Source organism: Nicotiana tabacum, chromosome 3, assembly GCF_000715075.1.
Source record: "Nicotiana tabacum cultivar K326 chromosome 3, ASM71507v2, whole genome shotgun sequence".
Lineage (NCBI taxonomy): Eukaryota > Viridiplantae > Streptophyta > Magnoliopsida > Solanales > Solanaceae > Nicotiana > Nicotiana tabacum.
The window spans coordinates 12,732,400-12,748,033 of NC_134082.1; the positions used below are offsets into that span (position 1 = coordinate 12,732,400).

General features: G+C 36.0%; 2 protein-coding genes across 5 annotated transcripts; both read left to right on the top strand.

Moving 5' to 3' along the window:
• The first annotated feature begins 8,218 nt into the window (after positions 1 to 8,218).
• LOC107786872 (uncharacterized) lies at positions 8,219 to 14,706 on the top strand. Of its 4 annotated transcripts, none has more exons than XM_075249222.1 (5): positions 8,219 to 8,356; positions 9,160 to 12,016; positions 12,097 to 12,240; positions 12,373 to 14,079; positions 14,181 to 14,706. In XM_075249222.1, the coding sequence occupies exons 2-5, from the start codon at positions 11,104 to 11,106 to the stop codon at positions 14,519 to 14,521; spliced, it is 3,105 nt and encodes a 1,034-aa protein (XP_075105323.1). In that variant the 5' UTR covers positions 8,219 to 8,356; positions 9,160 to 11,103; the 3' UTR covers positions 14,522 to 14,706. The 4 variants fall into 4 exon arrangements, with proteins under 4 accessions (XP_075105323.1, XP_075105324.1, XP_075105321.1 ...); XM_075249223.1 differs by having other exon boundaries at positions 12,598 to 14,079; XM_075249221.1 differs by having other exon boundaries at positions 8,223 to 8,356; positions 9,160 to 9,737; positions 9,989 to 12,016; positions 12,097 to 14,079.
• On the top strand, positions 8,318 to 9,633 carry LOC107786871 (uncharacterized). Its single transcript, XM_075242617.1, has 2 exons — positions 8,318 to 8,356; positions 9,160 to 9,633. The coding sequence occupies exons 1-2, from the start codon at positions 8,318 to 8,320 to the stop codon at positions 9,631 to 9,633; spliced, it is 513 nt and encodes a 170-aa protein (XP_075098718.1).
• Positions 14,707 to 15,634: the final 928 nt, after the last annotated feature.

A 15,634-nucleotide genomic window follows, 5' to 3' on the forward strand; every position in this document is an offset into this window, starting at 1 on the left:
AATCAATCGTATCTATACATAATCTACTTAATAACATCAATAAATGCTAAACAATCCAATTCCAATACTTAATTATAGTTTTCTAACCATTCTTCCCAAAAATCCAAAATTTGACCCCGAGCCTGCTTGGTCAAAACTCGAGGTTCAGACCAAAACCCGATCACCCATTCACCCACGAGCCCGAATATATAATTTGTTTTCAAATCCGACCCCAAAACGAGGTCAAATTATCAAATAATCAAAAAACCCTAACTCTACCCAAATCCCTAATTTTCTACCCTTAATCACATGTTTTAGGCCTAGAAATCTAGTGGGTGTTGATAAAAATGGAAGAAAACAAGTTAAAGATTACTTACCCAATAGGTTATGGTGAAGAAATTCTTCAAAAATCGCCCAAGAGGTGTGGAGAAGATGAAGTTTGTGAAAAATAGTGAAAACCCCATAATGTGTTCTGTTTTTGGAACTTAAAATAACTGGGCGAAATTACTCATCACGTTCGCAACAGGTCCATCGCGTTCGCGATGGGTTAGGCTGCTAGGCCTTCGCGTTCGCAGAGAAATGACCCCTCAAGCCTTCACGTTCGCGTCCATGTTGTCGCGTTCGCGTAGGTTAAATGTCCCACCCCCTGCCGAGGCTCAATTAGCCTTCGCGTTCGCGAAGGGAAGACCCCCCAATGCCTCGTGTTCGCGACCTGGGTTATGCGTTCGCGTAGAAGGAATTTTCTTCAGCATAATTAACACATCGCGTTCGCGAGGGTCCTCCCGCGAACGCGAAGAAGGAAATATCAGAATACCAACAGCTGAAAACCTGCAACTTTTTAAGAGTTTAAAACTTTCCCAAACACATCTGAAACTCACCCGTGACCTCGGGGCTCCAAACCAAACATACGTACTAACTCGAAAACACCATATGAACTTATTCGTGCGATAAAATCGCCAAATTAACATCATTAACATCGAATTAAACCTCAAAATCAATGAATTATTTCAAACTTCTTAAAACATCAAATTTTGCAATTTAGGTCCGAATCACGTCAAATGACATCCGTTTCTTGCAAAACTTCACAGAGTTATCTTAAATGACATATAAGACCTGTACTGGGTGCCGGAACCAAAATACGGTTCCGATACCAACATGTTCTAATCAAAATTCATTTCAAATTCCTTTAAACAATTTCAGAAAACATTTTTCTTCAAAAAATTCATTTCTCGGGCTTGGGACCTCGGAATTCGATTCCGGGCATACGCCCAAGTCCCATATTTTCCTACGAACCCTCCGAGACCGTCACATCACGGGTTCGGGTCCGTTTACCCAAAACGTTGACCGAAGTCAAATTAACTCATTTTATAGTCAAAACTTACCTTTTTCATAGATTTTTATATTTAGGTTTTCCGGCTACGCGCCCGGACTGCGCACGCAAATTGAGGTGATGCTATATGAGGTTTTCAAGGCCTCAGAAAGGTCATCACACTTTATCCTAATCAATTCTTGCTTTCCTAAGCTTTATGTCAGGTTGATTTATAATCTTGTCCTTAAAATGTTTAGCTACCCATGCTATATTAGCCATCTTATTTATGGTTGCTCTGAAACACATATGAACAGGATAGTAGTTGCTGACAATAAAATTTATTGTGTCTCTCCAAGCTTCCCAAAATATGTCATTTGCATCTTGTTGATTTCACACGTTTTACCCTAACCCTATGTTGCTCATTAGGCCTCAACTTAATTTGAACTCTTCTTTGTACAACATAATATTGCAAAGCAGTTCTGAATTGTTTAACACTTTCAAAAATCATTTCCAACTGGAAACAAATTTTCTTGCAAGCAGGATCAAAGTATACCATGCTGTTGTATTTTCTTGGTTGAGGGTTATGCACCCCATATTCTTACACTGCCTCATCATCTGTATCCTCACTACCTGGATCTGAACTGTCCAGATTGCTCATCCCCTCCCAACTTACCAGCATATTTGGAACCCCTATCCTTATACATGTCTTCAAAATCAGGGTTTATACCTTATAGGTCCGCTAGGTATCTCATCAGTATTATCTTCACTAGATCTTGATTTACTACCCTTCTCATTCACTTTAGTCTGTCTAGCAACAACAACTTCAGGTTATAGATCACTCGTCTCTCCAGGAATATCCTCATCAGCACCATATAATGACTCATCTGTATCATCATCACCATCATCAGAACTAGCCTCATAATCACCATCCTCACTCTCAAAACTTCCATCATCACCATCCTCAACATCACCCTCGGAATCAGTTGCTAAATGAAAGTTGTAGAACTCACCTTCATCTTCACTAGACTCTTCTGTATCCTCTTCTATATCAACAACCCTCTCTTTACCCTTCCTATGAGTGTTATCAACCATATTTATATCATTGTTAGGTGAGTGTGTTGCCCTAGTATTAACATTATTTGTTTGCCCATGTGACATTTTATTAAAGCCACATGGTTGAACATCAGTGGGGTCCATATTTATACCACCATTACTTAACATTTCATCTAGGTCCAAATCAACACATGGTGTATTAATTGTATGACATAGACACACATCAATAAAATTCTCATCCTTAAGATCTTTACACAAGCCTAACACATCAGCATCATATTTCAGAAATCTAAGTTCTCCTTTTTTTGTTAATTTTACATGTATATTTATCTACTGTTAAGTACCCCATATCCTTAGCCTACTCATTAAAACGAATTATATGCAATTCATAAATATCAGCTTGAAGAATAACTGGCCAGATTTGCCCATTTACATACCTCTTAAATGGGGCAGCCACTAACCACCATAGATGATGAAACTGTAATTTCACATATACATCCATTGAAACCTATAAAAAAGAGGCCAAGTCGGATACACTTTAACCCTAAAAAGCCATAAACTTTATCATAGTGGGAGACAAGAATATTTTGATATGCAAAAAAAGCCCTAATTTTAAACCCTAAATGCGAGAACAACCATGAAAACGACAAAATCCCTAAAGTAAAGTGAATATTCGACTGTTTTTCCCAAAAATTATAATATAAAATCCCAAATAACAACAAATATTTTGTGCATGCAGACAAAAAATAGCGTTGACTATCACACGTTACTTCATAAGAAATTAGATGACAAAAGAGAAAACGACATCAAAAGAGACAAAATCCCTAAAGTAAAGTGAAGATCCGACTGTTTTCCCCAAAAATCCTAATTTAAAATTCCAAATAACAAATACTTTGTGCATGCAGACAAAATATAGCTCAATATTACACAATATTTCATAAGAAAATACATGCCAAGAGAAAACGACATCAAAAGAGACAAACTAACCTTCAGATCCTATAACGTGACTTGAATCGAAAGCACAGACCAAACGAAGCTCGATCAGAACGAGATTAACAGATAATAAACGAAAATAATATAACGGGCGAGTGATTATGATCGATTTTGGATGAGGGTGACTGGTTTTTCAGGCCATTACTAACCTAGGTTTAAGAGGGGAGGGGTTGGTTAGAGAGAGGAAAAAGACGAAATGAGCGTCTTTTGGTCGGTCTATTGAATAAAGGGGGAGGGGAGGACCCAATCAGTTGGGTTTTTTTCGCGCCCTTGACGTGTAACAAATCTATTGGTCATTTGCTGACTGGATGGACATGTCTGTGTATGTGTAATACACGTGTGTAGGCTCAAATGTGAGATGTGTTTATTAGTTAAGGGAATCATGAGTATGAGTGTTCAAATGGGAAAGATTAAAGTTAATGTATCGGCTTTTAAAAGCCTTACAAATTTAAGTGGCCAGGAAACCATTATACTTAAACTGTTTATGTTCAGACATAGTAAAACATATTTACAAATTCAAACTAGTGATACAGAAATTACAAAACAAATCTTTAATCGCATAAAAATAAAAACTTGGACTTGTTATAGTAGACTAATTTATACCAATGGTGTAAAAGTATTTATGCGATTCATCTATACAAGATAAATTCGTACAAATAACATCTAAATAGACAATTAAAAAAGAATGTTAAATGGAAATGTCATTAGCACCAAGTTCGAAGAGGCCCTGCACCAGTACGCACTCCGCAGCACCAAAACAATAAAAATAGGCACTTTATGCTTTGGTACGAGGATAAGGGATAATTAATGTCGAAATTAAATTTGAAATGAGTTTATTCTACGTTTAGTTGAGATAAAATTGCAATATAACTAATTTCAGAATTAATTATAACGGGATTACAACAACAATAATAATAACATTTCTCGCATATTCGTATACTTGGGGCCTGAGAGGGTAGCGTGTACGCAAACCTTACCCCTCGTGAAGAATATCGGGATTGTAGTATTATTTTTATAATATGTATTAAGGGTGGCAAGTGAGCCGGTTAGGCCCGGGCCCGCGAGCGCATATGGGTAGTGGGCCTAAACGGGCCTGCTCGTTTAAGTCCGGGACCATGGGAGTTTGAGGCCTAAGTGGGCCGGTTCAAATAATATGCCCATTAGGACCGGGACCGGCTCCTAAGTGGGCTGGCTCAATCGGTCCTACCCAGTCCCAAACGGTCATAAACGGGTCCAACGACTAATTTTAAAAAAAAATCTCAAATTAAAATCTGACTGTTGCACCTTTAAAAAATAGTCGTTATGGATGCCAAAATAGCCGTTGGCTATTTTATAAATAGCCATTTAACCCCCCCAACTTTATTTTAACCCCAAACTTTTTATAATTATACCTTTTCCCTATTTTCAACTATAAATACCCCCTCATTCTTTTATTTTTCTTCACCAAATCATCAATCTCTCTCTAATTTTCTTCTAAAATTGGTTACTTTGTTGTTGCAACTTGTGTGAAAAATTGTAAAGTTGATGAATTGAAGTATTCAACGATAATTAATTTTAACAAGTTGTTCGTCAATTCGGTAAACTTGTTCCAACTCTTTAGTTTTAATATTATATTTTTGTTTGTTTTATTTAATTACTTTGTATAATTATAATTAAGATAGCATATTCCTTAAAAAAAATGTTTAGTAAAAATAAGAGAAAATACAAGAGTGGTGAAACTAGTGGCCAATCTGTTCCTCCTCTAATTCCCCGGCCTCCCTTACCCAAACCTCATACCCGCCCTCCACCTGCTCCTATTCTTTATAGTGATAATACTTTATTACAATTTACGGATAGCCAATATGTGCATAATATTGGTAGTGGTGAACGCTTAGATGATGAATATATGAACAATCTTTATGGTAATCCAACTATAGATGAAGAAAATGAGCAGAAAATAGATTTATATGAAACGCAACCGGATGATGATACACCCACTAGTCCTGTTGCTCAAGTTAACCCAACTAATCCAAATGATGCCCCGGATGACCCCCCCTATTACTACCCCTACTTTTTCTAGACAACCTTCTAAACGGGCCGAAATATCTCTTGTTTGGCCATTTTTTATTCAAATAAGAGAAAAAAATAAAGCTAAGTGTAAAACTTGTGGCAAAGAGTTAGCTTTTAACTATGTTGATCGGGGGGGACGGGAAGTTTGAAGAGACACATAATGATACACCCTCAAGATAAAGCTAAATATTTTCAAATGAAAGTTGTGGCCGGGGGGACAAGTCCAACTAGTCAGCCTGACCCTAGTACCAGGTCAAATCAATTTCAACCAGGAATTAAATACTGTTACCGGGGATATTTTATATTATGACCCAAGAAAAGATAGGAAAGAATTGGCAAAAATGGTTACTGTTATGTGCTTACCCTATAGTTTTTCGTCTAACCCCCACTTTGTGCATTATATTAAAAGAGTTTTAAATCCTACTTATAAAGGATGGCCTCGCACAATCGTAAAGAGCGATATTTATAAATATAAACATGAATATGAACAATATTTGCGCTATTTATTTACTCATATTAATTTTCATGTTGCTATTACTACTGATATTGGTAGAAGTGGTCATGACCATGATTATCTTACTGTTACAAGTCATTGGATTGATGAGGAGTGGATAATGTAAAAGTGCATTATTGCTTATAGAATAATTAATTCACGTCATACATGGTAGTTTATTTCTAGCACGGTTACAGATATTTGTAGATATTTTTGCATTAGTGATAAAATAATATCAATTTCAATGGATAATGCTACTAGTAACACTAATGTTGTAGCCTTGCTTACCACTACACTAAATCCTGCATTTAGTAATATTTTTCATGTCAGATGTATTTGCCATATTTACCATTTAATTGTGGGTGATAGTATGAAGATTTTAAATGTTGAAATTCAAAAGGTTAAAATGGCTCTTAATTATTATTTTTATTCAAACCGTAGAAGTAGACTTAGAGAATATTTTAAAAGATGCGATGAATTTGGCCTAAGAGAAAGAAAGGTTCCCAAACCTTGTCCAACTAGATGGAATTACATGTATGAAAGTTTAGTTGTTGCGTATGAATATTTGAACCCAATAAACTCAACGTTTAATGCTCATGTAAGTGATGATGATGAACACCTTACAAATGTTGATTGGACTAATGTTAAAATGCTTGTAGATTTTTTAGACAGATTTAATGTTGCTACAAATGAATTTTCTGGGCAATATTATCCAACTATTTCGAACTGTTTAGTTTATCTTGCAGATCTTGCAAATTTATTTGCTTATTTTTTAGAGAGTGGGGAAATTTATGAAATAGCTATTGATTCCATGAGAAAGAAATTTAAAAAATATTTTTTCCCTATTCCCCCTATTTATGGTATTGCTGCCCTGTTAAATCTTACTATGAAATTAGGTGGTCCTCAATATTGGTATCAATCTATTTATAATGGTTTAGCACTTGCACATGAGGAGTTGTCTACACTTTCGGACGCACAAGCGTCAATTAAAATAAATACTCTAGTTCTCAATCATCTAAAAGAACTGCAGAAGTAAGAGCGCTTACTGCTTGGACCGAGTTTAGGGGTTCTCAAGGTTGTACCACTAGTGATTGTTCACAACTAAATGAGCTTGGAGTTTATTTGTCACAGGGACTTGAGGAAGTGAATCCCGACGGCTCATTTAATCTTTTGGAATGGTGGAAGGACAAAGAAAAATACTTTCCGGTCCTTTCAAGGATGACCCGAGACATTTTAACCATTCAAGCTTCAACAGTGGCATCGGAGAGCGCTTTCAGTCAAACAAGACTACAACTTAGTGATTATAGAGCGTCTATGAGGGAGAGCTTGGAAAAATCAGTACTTTTCAGAGATTGGATCCGTTCGGAACGAAGAAATTTTGGACTTGCTGAATCACAATCAGAGGTAGACGAAGCTTACGAAGAAATGCTAGTTGAACTTGCGGAGGAAGCAGCTTCGCCCGGAAGCGGTGATGAACAAGCTACTTTTTCGCCACCACCAACGGAAATTACTTCGAACCTTGATGGATTTATAAAATTTAAGAGATACTATGTAAAATTAATATGTAACTTGTATTTTGGCACATCTTGATTAGTTTCTTTTCTTCTCAATGGTGGTATTAGCACCTTGATTGTGCTCATTCTATTAGCACATTGGTTGTGCTCATTTCATTGGGGGGTGGAAGCTAAGAAAGATTGGGCCATGTTTTCTTAATGTTATAATAATAAAAATTATAACGCATTCATTTGAATATCTTTTTACAATATTTTATGTTTTAAATTTGAATTAAAGATTTTTAAGTCAAAATTATAATATAAAATGTACAAGCAAATTCCTTAGATAAAAAATTTAAACAAATAAATAGCAACATATATATATATAAGCTATATAATTTACAAAAAATTGCCTTATATAAAAAAAAAATTAAAAAGAAATTGACTTAGATAAAAAAATTTAAAAAAATAGTCAAGGCCCATTTAAGCCCGTTTAGGATCGGGCCCGGCCCACATAGTCCGGGACCATTACTACACAGTCCCAGTCTGGTTACATCCAAAAGCCCATGAAGCCCGGGTCCGTTTAAGCCCGATCCACGAAGACTGGGTCCTTTTGAATCCGGACCATTTAAGCCCGACCCGCAAAGCCCGTTTGGGACCGGGCCCGAACCGTTTGCCACCCTTAATATGTATAAAAGAGTGGAATAACAATCTCGAAATAACTAATTTCTAAATAACTAATTGTGAGATAATTTGTTTCCCGACCAAACAGACCCCTAATAATTTAGTTTATGGAATCTTGACTTAAAAAAAATAATTTAAAAAGACTTTCTTTTTTTTGTTCATCACAAATGCGTAAAGTTGAGTCCCTGCGTTTACTCACATTCTTCACTCCTCAGTCCAGAAAACCATCGTTTTGCTCTCAAATTCTCTTTATTCTGCGTTGACATGTCTACCGGACGCCATCAATCTGATGAAGATCCTCCGGTATTTTAAACAAAACTTTCTTTAATTTTTGTTCTTTAACTTGTATTCGCTCTTTCCAATTGTTAGGCATTCTTTTATTTTTTTGTCTGTTAAAAAAAATTGATACATTTATTATTTACAAACCAGTTAATGTTAACATTCTTATTCAGTGTTAAACTGTCAGATGGAGGAAGTGCATATTGTTATTTTATATGATCTTGGGTAATCCTAACCTCATGAGCTCAAAGCTTACTTAGGCTAAATGTTCATTTTCTGAACATGGTATCAAAGGTCTGGCCTAAGCTTGATCAGGTGTTAAATATCTCACATTGATAAATAGGCAATCTCACCTCATGAGCTAATTTTTAGATTGAGTTATGTCCAAGGTCCATTTTCTTAACTTTGGATTACAGCAAAATCCATTTTAAAGCTTGGTTTACCTAATATATGACCCTCATGTTATCTTGTCCACGCTTCAAATATTCAGACTTGGGCGTCTGGGAGCTGTTAAATGTCCGACATTGGTTGGGAGAGTGGGTTTTTAATTGTTATCTTCTTTTATGATTTTGTGCAATTCTTACCTCGTGAGCTAATATCTGGAGTTGAGTTAGGAGTGAGGTTCATTTTCTTAACGTTAACATGACTTATTGTGATACAAGGATACTTTTGATATTTTATGTGTAAATTAACTTATATGTTAAAATTATATTCCTGACTTCCATGTCTAGTCAAATAATGCCGAACAAAATGGTTGGAGAAAGTGGCAAATAGCAATTACTGTAAGCATGCTTGAAGTTATGAATATTTGGATTCTTCAATTTCAGGTTATCAAACTTAAGTTTATGGTTGACAAGACTAGAAACCGAGTAATCCTTGCAGAGTCGGACCATGAGTTCATTGATACACTGTTGTCATTCTTGACAGTCCCTTTAGGCACAGTTCTAAGACTTCTTGAAAAAGATATGGTTCAATTGGGGTCCGTTAGCTGCATCTACACCAGTGTTTATTCTCTTGAGCTTAGGTTCTTGCGTACGAGCTATTTCAAATCTATGTTGATCATGCCCCGAGATGCATCAGAAGTTCAGTGTAAAAAGTTGAAGCTCAATGTTGATCATTCGGAGATTGCAGGGAAGTTCTTTACATGTTCTTCACACTCTTGCGATGAAATAAAAAACTTTCATAGGCTCTTTCAGAATGCACGTTGCAGTTGTGGTTCTTCAATGAGATCACTAATAAGTGTTAAAAAGAAAAGAGAGGATGGAAGTTCTGGGGGAGAAGATGGGGATGGAGTTTTCTAAAGAGTGGTGCAGTGAGCTTTATGATCACTGATGATTTACAGATAATGCCAGCTTCAACTCCTAGCTTAACTGAGGCAAAGACTATAGAAGTCGGTATTAAGGAGGTAATCCCATTCTTCTTTCCATAAGAGCAGGTGTTCATCATTTCTCCTTCCAATTGTTATCTGGTTTATCATTTTCATTTGGTCTGAAAACCGATGATGTAAGTCACGCTTGAGAGAATCAGTATTCGTCCTAGAAAAGTTATATCGAAGGAAGGGGAAATAGCTAAAATGTTTTACTTGATCCTTCACATGTTACTTAACCTTCTACTCTTTATGGCTGCTGAACTTTGTTCATATAAGACTTTTTGCAGCTCAATTCGGGATTACAAGCGTATCATTAACGCCAAGGAAGGATAAATTGCATGGCCGAAGTGGTAAAAATAGGTTGTCAACTTAGTTTACGTTAACTCTTTTCCTTTAACACATTGTCCGTGCTTGCTTCTTATGGTTTTCATTTTAAGCAAGCACAATTTAGATCACTTTCTGTGCATATAAAACACCAGTGAATACCATATATAATTGAAATAATTATTTTATCTTGCATACCTACTTTATAAATTTATTTTACCATGTATACCTACTATATTCTATTGACTCTATATACCTACTGTTTTCCAAAATAAAAATACTGTATATTCTGAATTAAAATATTATGGTATGTTTAGTTTGGATACTATATTCCAAATTGGAATATTGTAGTATGTTTGGTTTGAATATTTTATTCTAAGTTAGAAAATTGTGGAATATTTTGGTTTGAAAAGTGAAAACTATATTCTAATTTAGAAAATTGTGGTATGTTTGGATACTGTAAATTAGAATTGTAGTATGTTTGGTTTGAATATTGTATTCTTCATTAGAATAATATGATATATTTGATTTGGATATTGTATTCCCAAACAACAACAAAACTATGTAATGTAATTTATAAAACTAGTACGTAGACTTGCCTTTTCTCTGCTCGTCACAAATCAGTAAAGTTGCTCCCAATTTCTCTTATAATCAGGTAACATGTCTACTGGACGCCATGAATCTGATAAAGACCCTCCACTGTTCTAGCAAAACTCTCTTTACTTTTCGCTCTTTAACTTGTATTAAAGGTCATGTAGGACCACAACTGACCAGAAAGAATAGGATTAAAGGTTGAGATACTTCAGAGATTTGGGACAGTATATTGGTATCCAAGCAGCTAAATTGACAATCTTAGCTAAAAGACACTCCGGAGACTAGACTTGTAGACAAATTGACTGACTTCCACTAATAAAACTTTTACTACACAAAATTTGACAATCTTAACCAAAAAACACTCCAAAAACTGATTGGTGTACAATGAATTTGATATCATTATATAGATCCTCTGAGATCATTGCTTTGCACTATCAATTCTTGTTTTAGCTCAAGAAAAAAAACCAGCCTGTTATATATAGTTATGGGCAGAAGTTGCAATCTTCTCTTTGCTCTTGCAGTTTTCATTCTGCTACATGACCATACTTCCCTTGCTTCTGTTGCTAATATTAGCACCGATGAAGCTGCTCTTCTTGCCTTGAAATCTCACATTTCTTCTGGCCCTAATAACATCTTAGCAAGAAACTGGTCTTCTTCAGGCCTAGTTTGTAGCTGGATTGGAATCACTTGCAGCTCCCGCCACCATCGAGTTACTGCTTTAAACATTTCTAGCATGCAACTTCATGGTACCATTCCTCCACACCTCGGAAACCTCTCATTTCTCACTTCCATTGACATCAGTAACAACACTTTTTATGGAGAATTGCCAGAAGAATTGGCTCATTTGCAGAGGTTGAAATTGATTGATATCACAAGCAATAACTTCACCGGAGCCATTCCATCGTTTTTACGTTTGTTACCAAACCTACGGTTTCTGAACCTTTCGACAAACCAATTTTCAGGGGAAATTCCATCATTCCTTTCCAATCTAACAAAGCTACAAGTGTTGAGAATACAGGGAAATTTTTTCCAAGGAGAGATCCCTAGAGAACTCGGTGATCTTCGTTACATGGTTTTTTTAGACCTGCAATTTAATCAGCTTAATGGCTTTATACCACCATCAATCTTCAACATTAGAACGATGCAAAAAATTGGTCTTACAGGCAATAAACTTACTGGTAAGCTTCCAACAACTATATGTGATAATCTTCCAAACTTGGAAGGGCTTTACCTCTCAAAAAACTACATAGGTGGAGCCATTCCACCAAACTTAGGAAAATGCAGAAAGCTTCAAATCTTGTCATTATCTATCAATGAGTTTATTGGAGCTGTACCAAGAGAGCTAGCCAACTTAACAGCTCTTACAAGATTATATCTTGGATTTTTGCATTTGGAAGGTAGTATGATATTTCATTTTCTTCCTTTTCTGTCTTCCACCATAACATAATGGTACTCAAATATTTTCCCAAATTGACAGGAGAGATACCAGCGGAGCTAGGTAATCTTAAGAAACTACAGGCGCTGAAATTATCCAATAATGAGTTTACTGGTTCTGTCCCCGCCAACATTTTCAACATGTCAGCACTACAGACCCTACAACTTTCACAAAACAAGCTTTCAGGTACTCTGCCTTCCGATTTAGGTCGTGGAATCCCCAACATAGAAGAATTTGTTTGTGGAAGTAATAATCTGAGTGGTTTTATCTCTGCTTCAATCTCAAATTCTTCAAGACTCAGAGGTCTTAATCTCGCAGATAACAGTTTCACTGGTCCAATTCCTGAATCACTTGGTAACTTAGAGTACCTTGAGAGGCTTAACTTTGAGGAGAATAATTTTTTTGGTGATTCAGCATTGAGCTTCCTTACATCTTTAACAAAGTGTAGGAAACTAAGATTTCTCAGGTTTGCTGATAATCCGTTGGATGGTGTTTTTCCATCATCTGTTGGACATTTCTCTAACTCTCTCCAAAGTTTTGTAGGACAGGATTGTCAACTGAAGGGAGTCATTCCTAAAGAAATTGGTAATCTTACTGGAGTGACAAAGATGAGTCTGTCTAACAATGAGTTGACTGGACATATCCCGAATACCATCCAAGGCATGCTGAATCTTCAAGAACTTTACCTACAAAATAACAAGTTAGAAGGAACCATACCAGATGTTATCTGCAATTTAAAGAATCTCGGTGCATTATACTTGTCAGGAAATGAATTTTCTGGTTCCGTGCCACCATGCTTAGGGAAAGTCACCAGTTTGAGGTATCTTTATCTAGCTTACAACAGGCTGAATTCAAGTTTACCTGAAAACTTGGGGGCCCTCCATGATCTCATCAAATTCGATATCTCATCCAATCTATTGAGTGGGAAAATTCCCGTGGAGATTGGAAATATAAAGGCTGTAACACTCATTGATCTGTCAAAAAATAATTTTTCTGGTAAGATTCCTAGCACTCTAGGGAGGCTCGATAATGTGATTAAACTTTCTCTTGCACATAATAGATTAGATGGGCCTATTCCAGAATCATTTGGTAAAATGCTGGCCTTAAATTTCTTGGATTTGTGTTATAATAATCTTAATGGTGAAATTCCAAAGTCATTAGAAGCTCTTGTGTATCTCAGATACCTGAACGTCTCATTTAATAAACTCAGTGGAGAGATTCCCACGGGTGGTCCTTTCGCAAATGCCACATATCAATCTTTCTTGTCCAATGATGCACTCTGTGGTGATTCTAAATTTCATGTGTCACCATGCATCATCAAATCTCACAAGAGGAAAAAGCCAATCTTTGTTTTGTACGTCCTTTTGGGGGTGGGCATGCTATTTCCTGCATTAGCTCTCTCATGTGTATTTTTAAGATTGAGAAATCCAAAGAAGAATGCAGCTCAAGCAGATGTGTCTCTGGTAAAACGGCATGAAAGAATTTCCTATTATGAACTTGAACAAGCAACAGAAGGATTCAATGCAAGCAACTTGCTTGGTAATGGGAGTTTCAGCACGGTCTACAAAGGGATACTTAAGGATGGTAACCTTTTCGCAGCAAAGGTTTTCAATGTGCAATTGGAGGGTGCATTCAAAAGTTTTGACACAGAATGTGAGATACTTCGGAACCTTCGCCACAGAAATCTGACCAAAGTCATCACCAGCTGCTCCAACCTTGATTTCAAGGCCCTAGTGTTGGAGTACATGCCCAATGGGACACTTGATAAATGGTTATACTCTCACAACTTGTTCTTGGACTTGTTGCAGAGATTAGATATAATGATAGATGTTGCATCTGCAATGGACTATCTGCACAATGGCTATTCAACACGTGTGGTGCATTGTGACTTGAAGCCAAGCAATGTCTTGCTAGATCAAGAAATGGTTGGCCATGTCAGTGATTTTGGCATTGCTAAATTGTTAGGTGATGGGGAGACGTTTGTTCAAACAAGGACAATTGCAACAATTGGATATATTGCTCCAGGTATTAGAACTTTCTAAAGCTTTCTCATATCCTTAGAATGCCCAATAGAATCAGTGTTTTAGCCGGGATACTTTTATGATCATTTTTTACTATGATTGTAGAGTATGGACAGGATGGAATAGTATCCACGAGCTGTGATGTTTATAGTTTTGGCATCCTGATGATGGAGACATTTACAAGAATGAGACCAAGTGATGGAATATTCACTGGAGACTTGAGCATGCAACGTTGGGTTAGCGATTCTTTTCCAAGTGAAATTCATAAGGTGGTGGATTCTAATTTGGTACAGTCGCGGGATGAACAAACCAACTCAAAGATGCAATGTTTGTTATCTATCATGGAATTAGCTTTGAGATGCACTGTAGTGGCACCAGATGCAAGAATTAGCATGGAAGATGCTCTTTCAACACTTAAAAAGATTAAGTTCCAACTTCACCACTAGTTGGAATTGGATTGTTGGCTCTCGGATGCTGCTTGATTCCCTATGATGGTTTAGTTAAGATTTCAGTTCTGCTCAACTACTTTACCTCTTTCAATGTAACAGCTTGTTTCATAGTGTATCGTATCATAATGTATCGTTTGATAAAAATAATGTTTGGATAGATTATGTCGTTTGCCGTCGTTTCATGATATCACGGACCAGCAATATGAAGAATAAACTTGTAATACTATAAAGAAAAATTATGATATAGGGTAAAATTACTATATAAAAAGGTAAGGTAAATGATAAAATAAAATTATTTAATAATAATAAAGTGTTAGATTGAGAGAAAAAGACATGGTAATGACGCGATCACACCAAATCGGTCGTTACATAAAGTGGCACATTTCGTCGTTATGTAACGACGGATTTAACGATACGATATAATAAAATTTAAGTAACAATCAAAACAAACATCGTATTTAAAGTAAATACGATACAATACAATGGCTAACAGCCATCCAAACAAGCTGTAAATTTGTAAAGGATGTATGGCTCCAATTTTTCAGCAACTATTAGACTTTTTTTAATCAGTTCAAACCACTTTTGCACCAGAAATCATGTTTCAAATTATTTAACATTCTAAATCCGAATAATTAGTCTCCCCATTAGAGTCCTAAAAGTTGTTCAATTCCTCAATTTTCCAATTTGGGGAGGGGGGGGGGGGATCTCATAGATGTATAGGTAAAATATCATGATTTAAAAGGTAAAAACTCGAGCATAATTACATATATAACTCAAATATTGGATTAAAATTATTACCTTAGTCTTAGGTGGATGATCTCAATTCAATTCTTCCAAACTTATAGCTCCAAATTATGTCATTCATATGCCTTAACAATAACAATATCCACAATATAGTCATTAAAAAGGTGATAATTTTAATCCAATATTTGAGTTATATGAATGACATAATTTGGAGCTATAAGTTTGGAAGAATTGAATTGACATAATTGACATAATTGCACCTTTCTCCAAAAAATGTCAAGACATCATTTGTGGTAAAACCCTAGAGTATGATTGCACCTTCCAAATTTAAGAGTCTTTTCCTATTTCTTCGAGAAAGGTGCAATT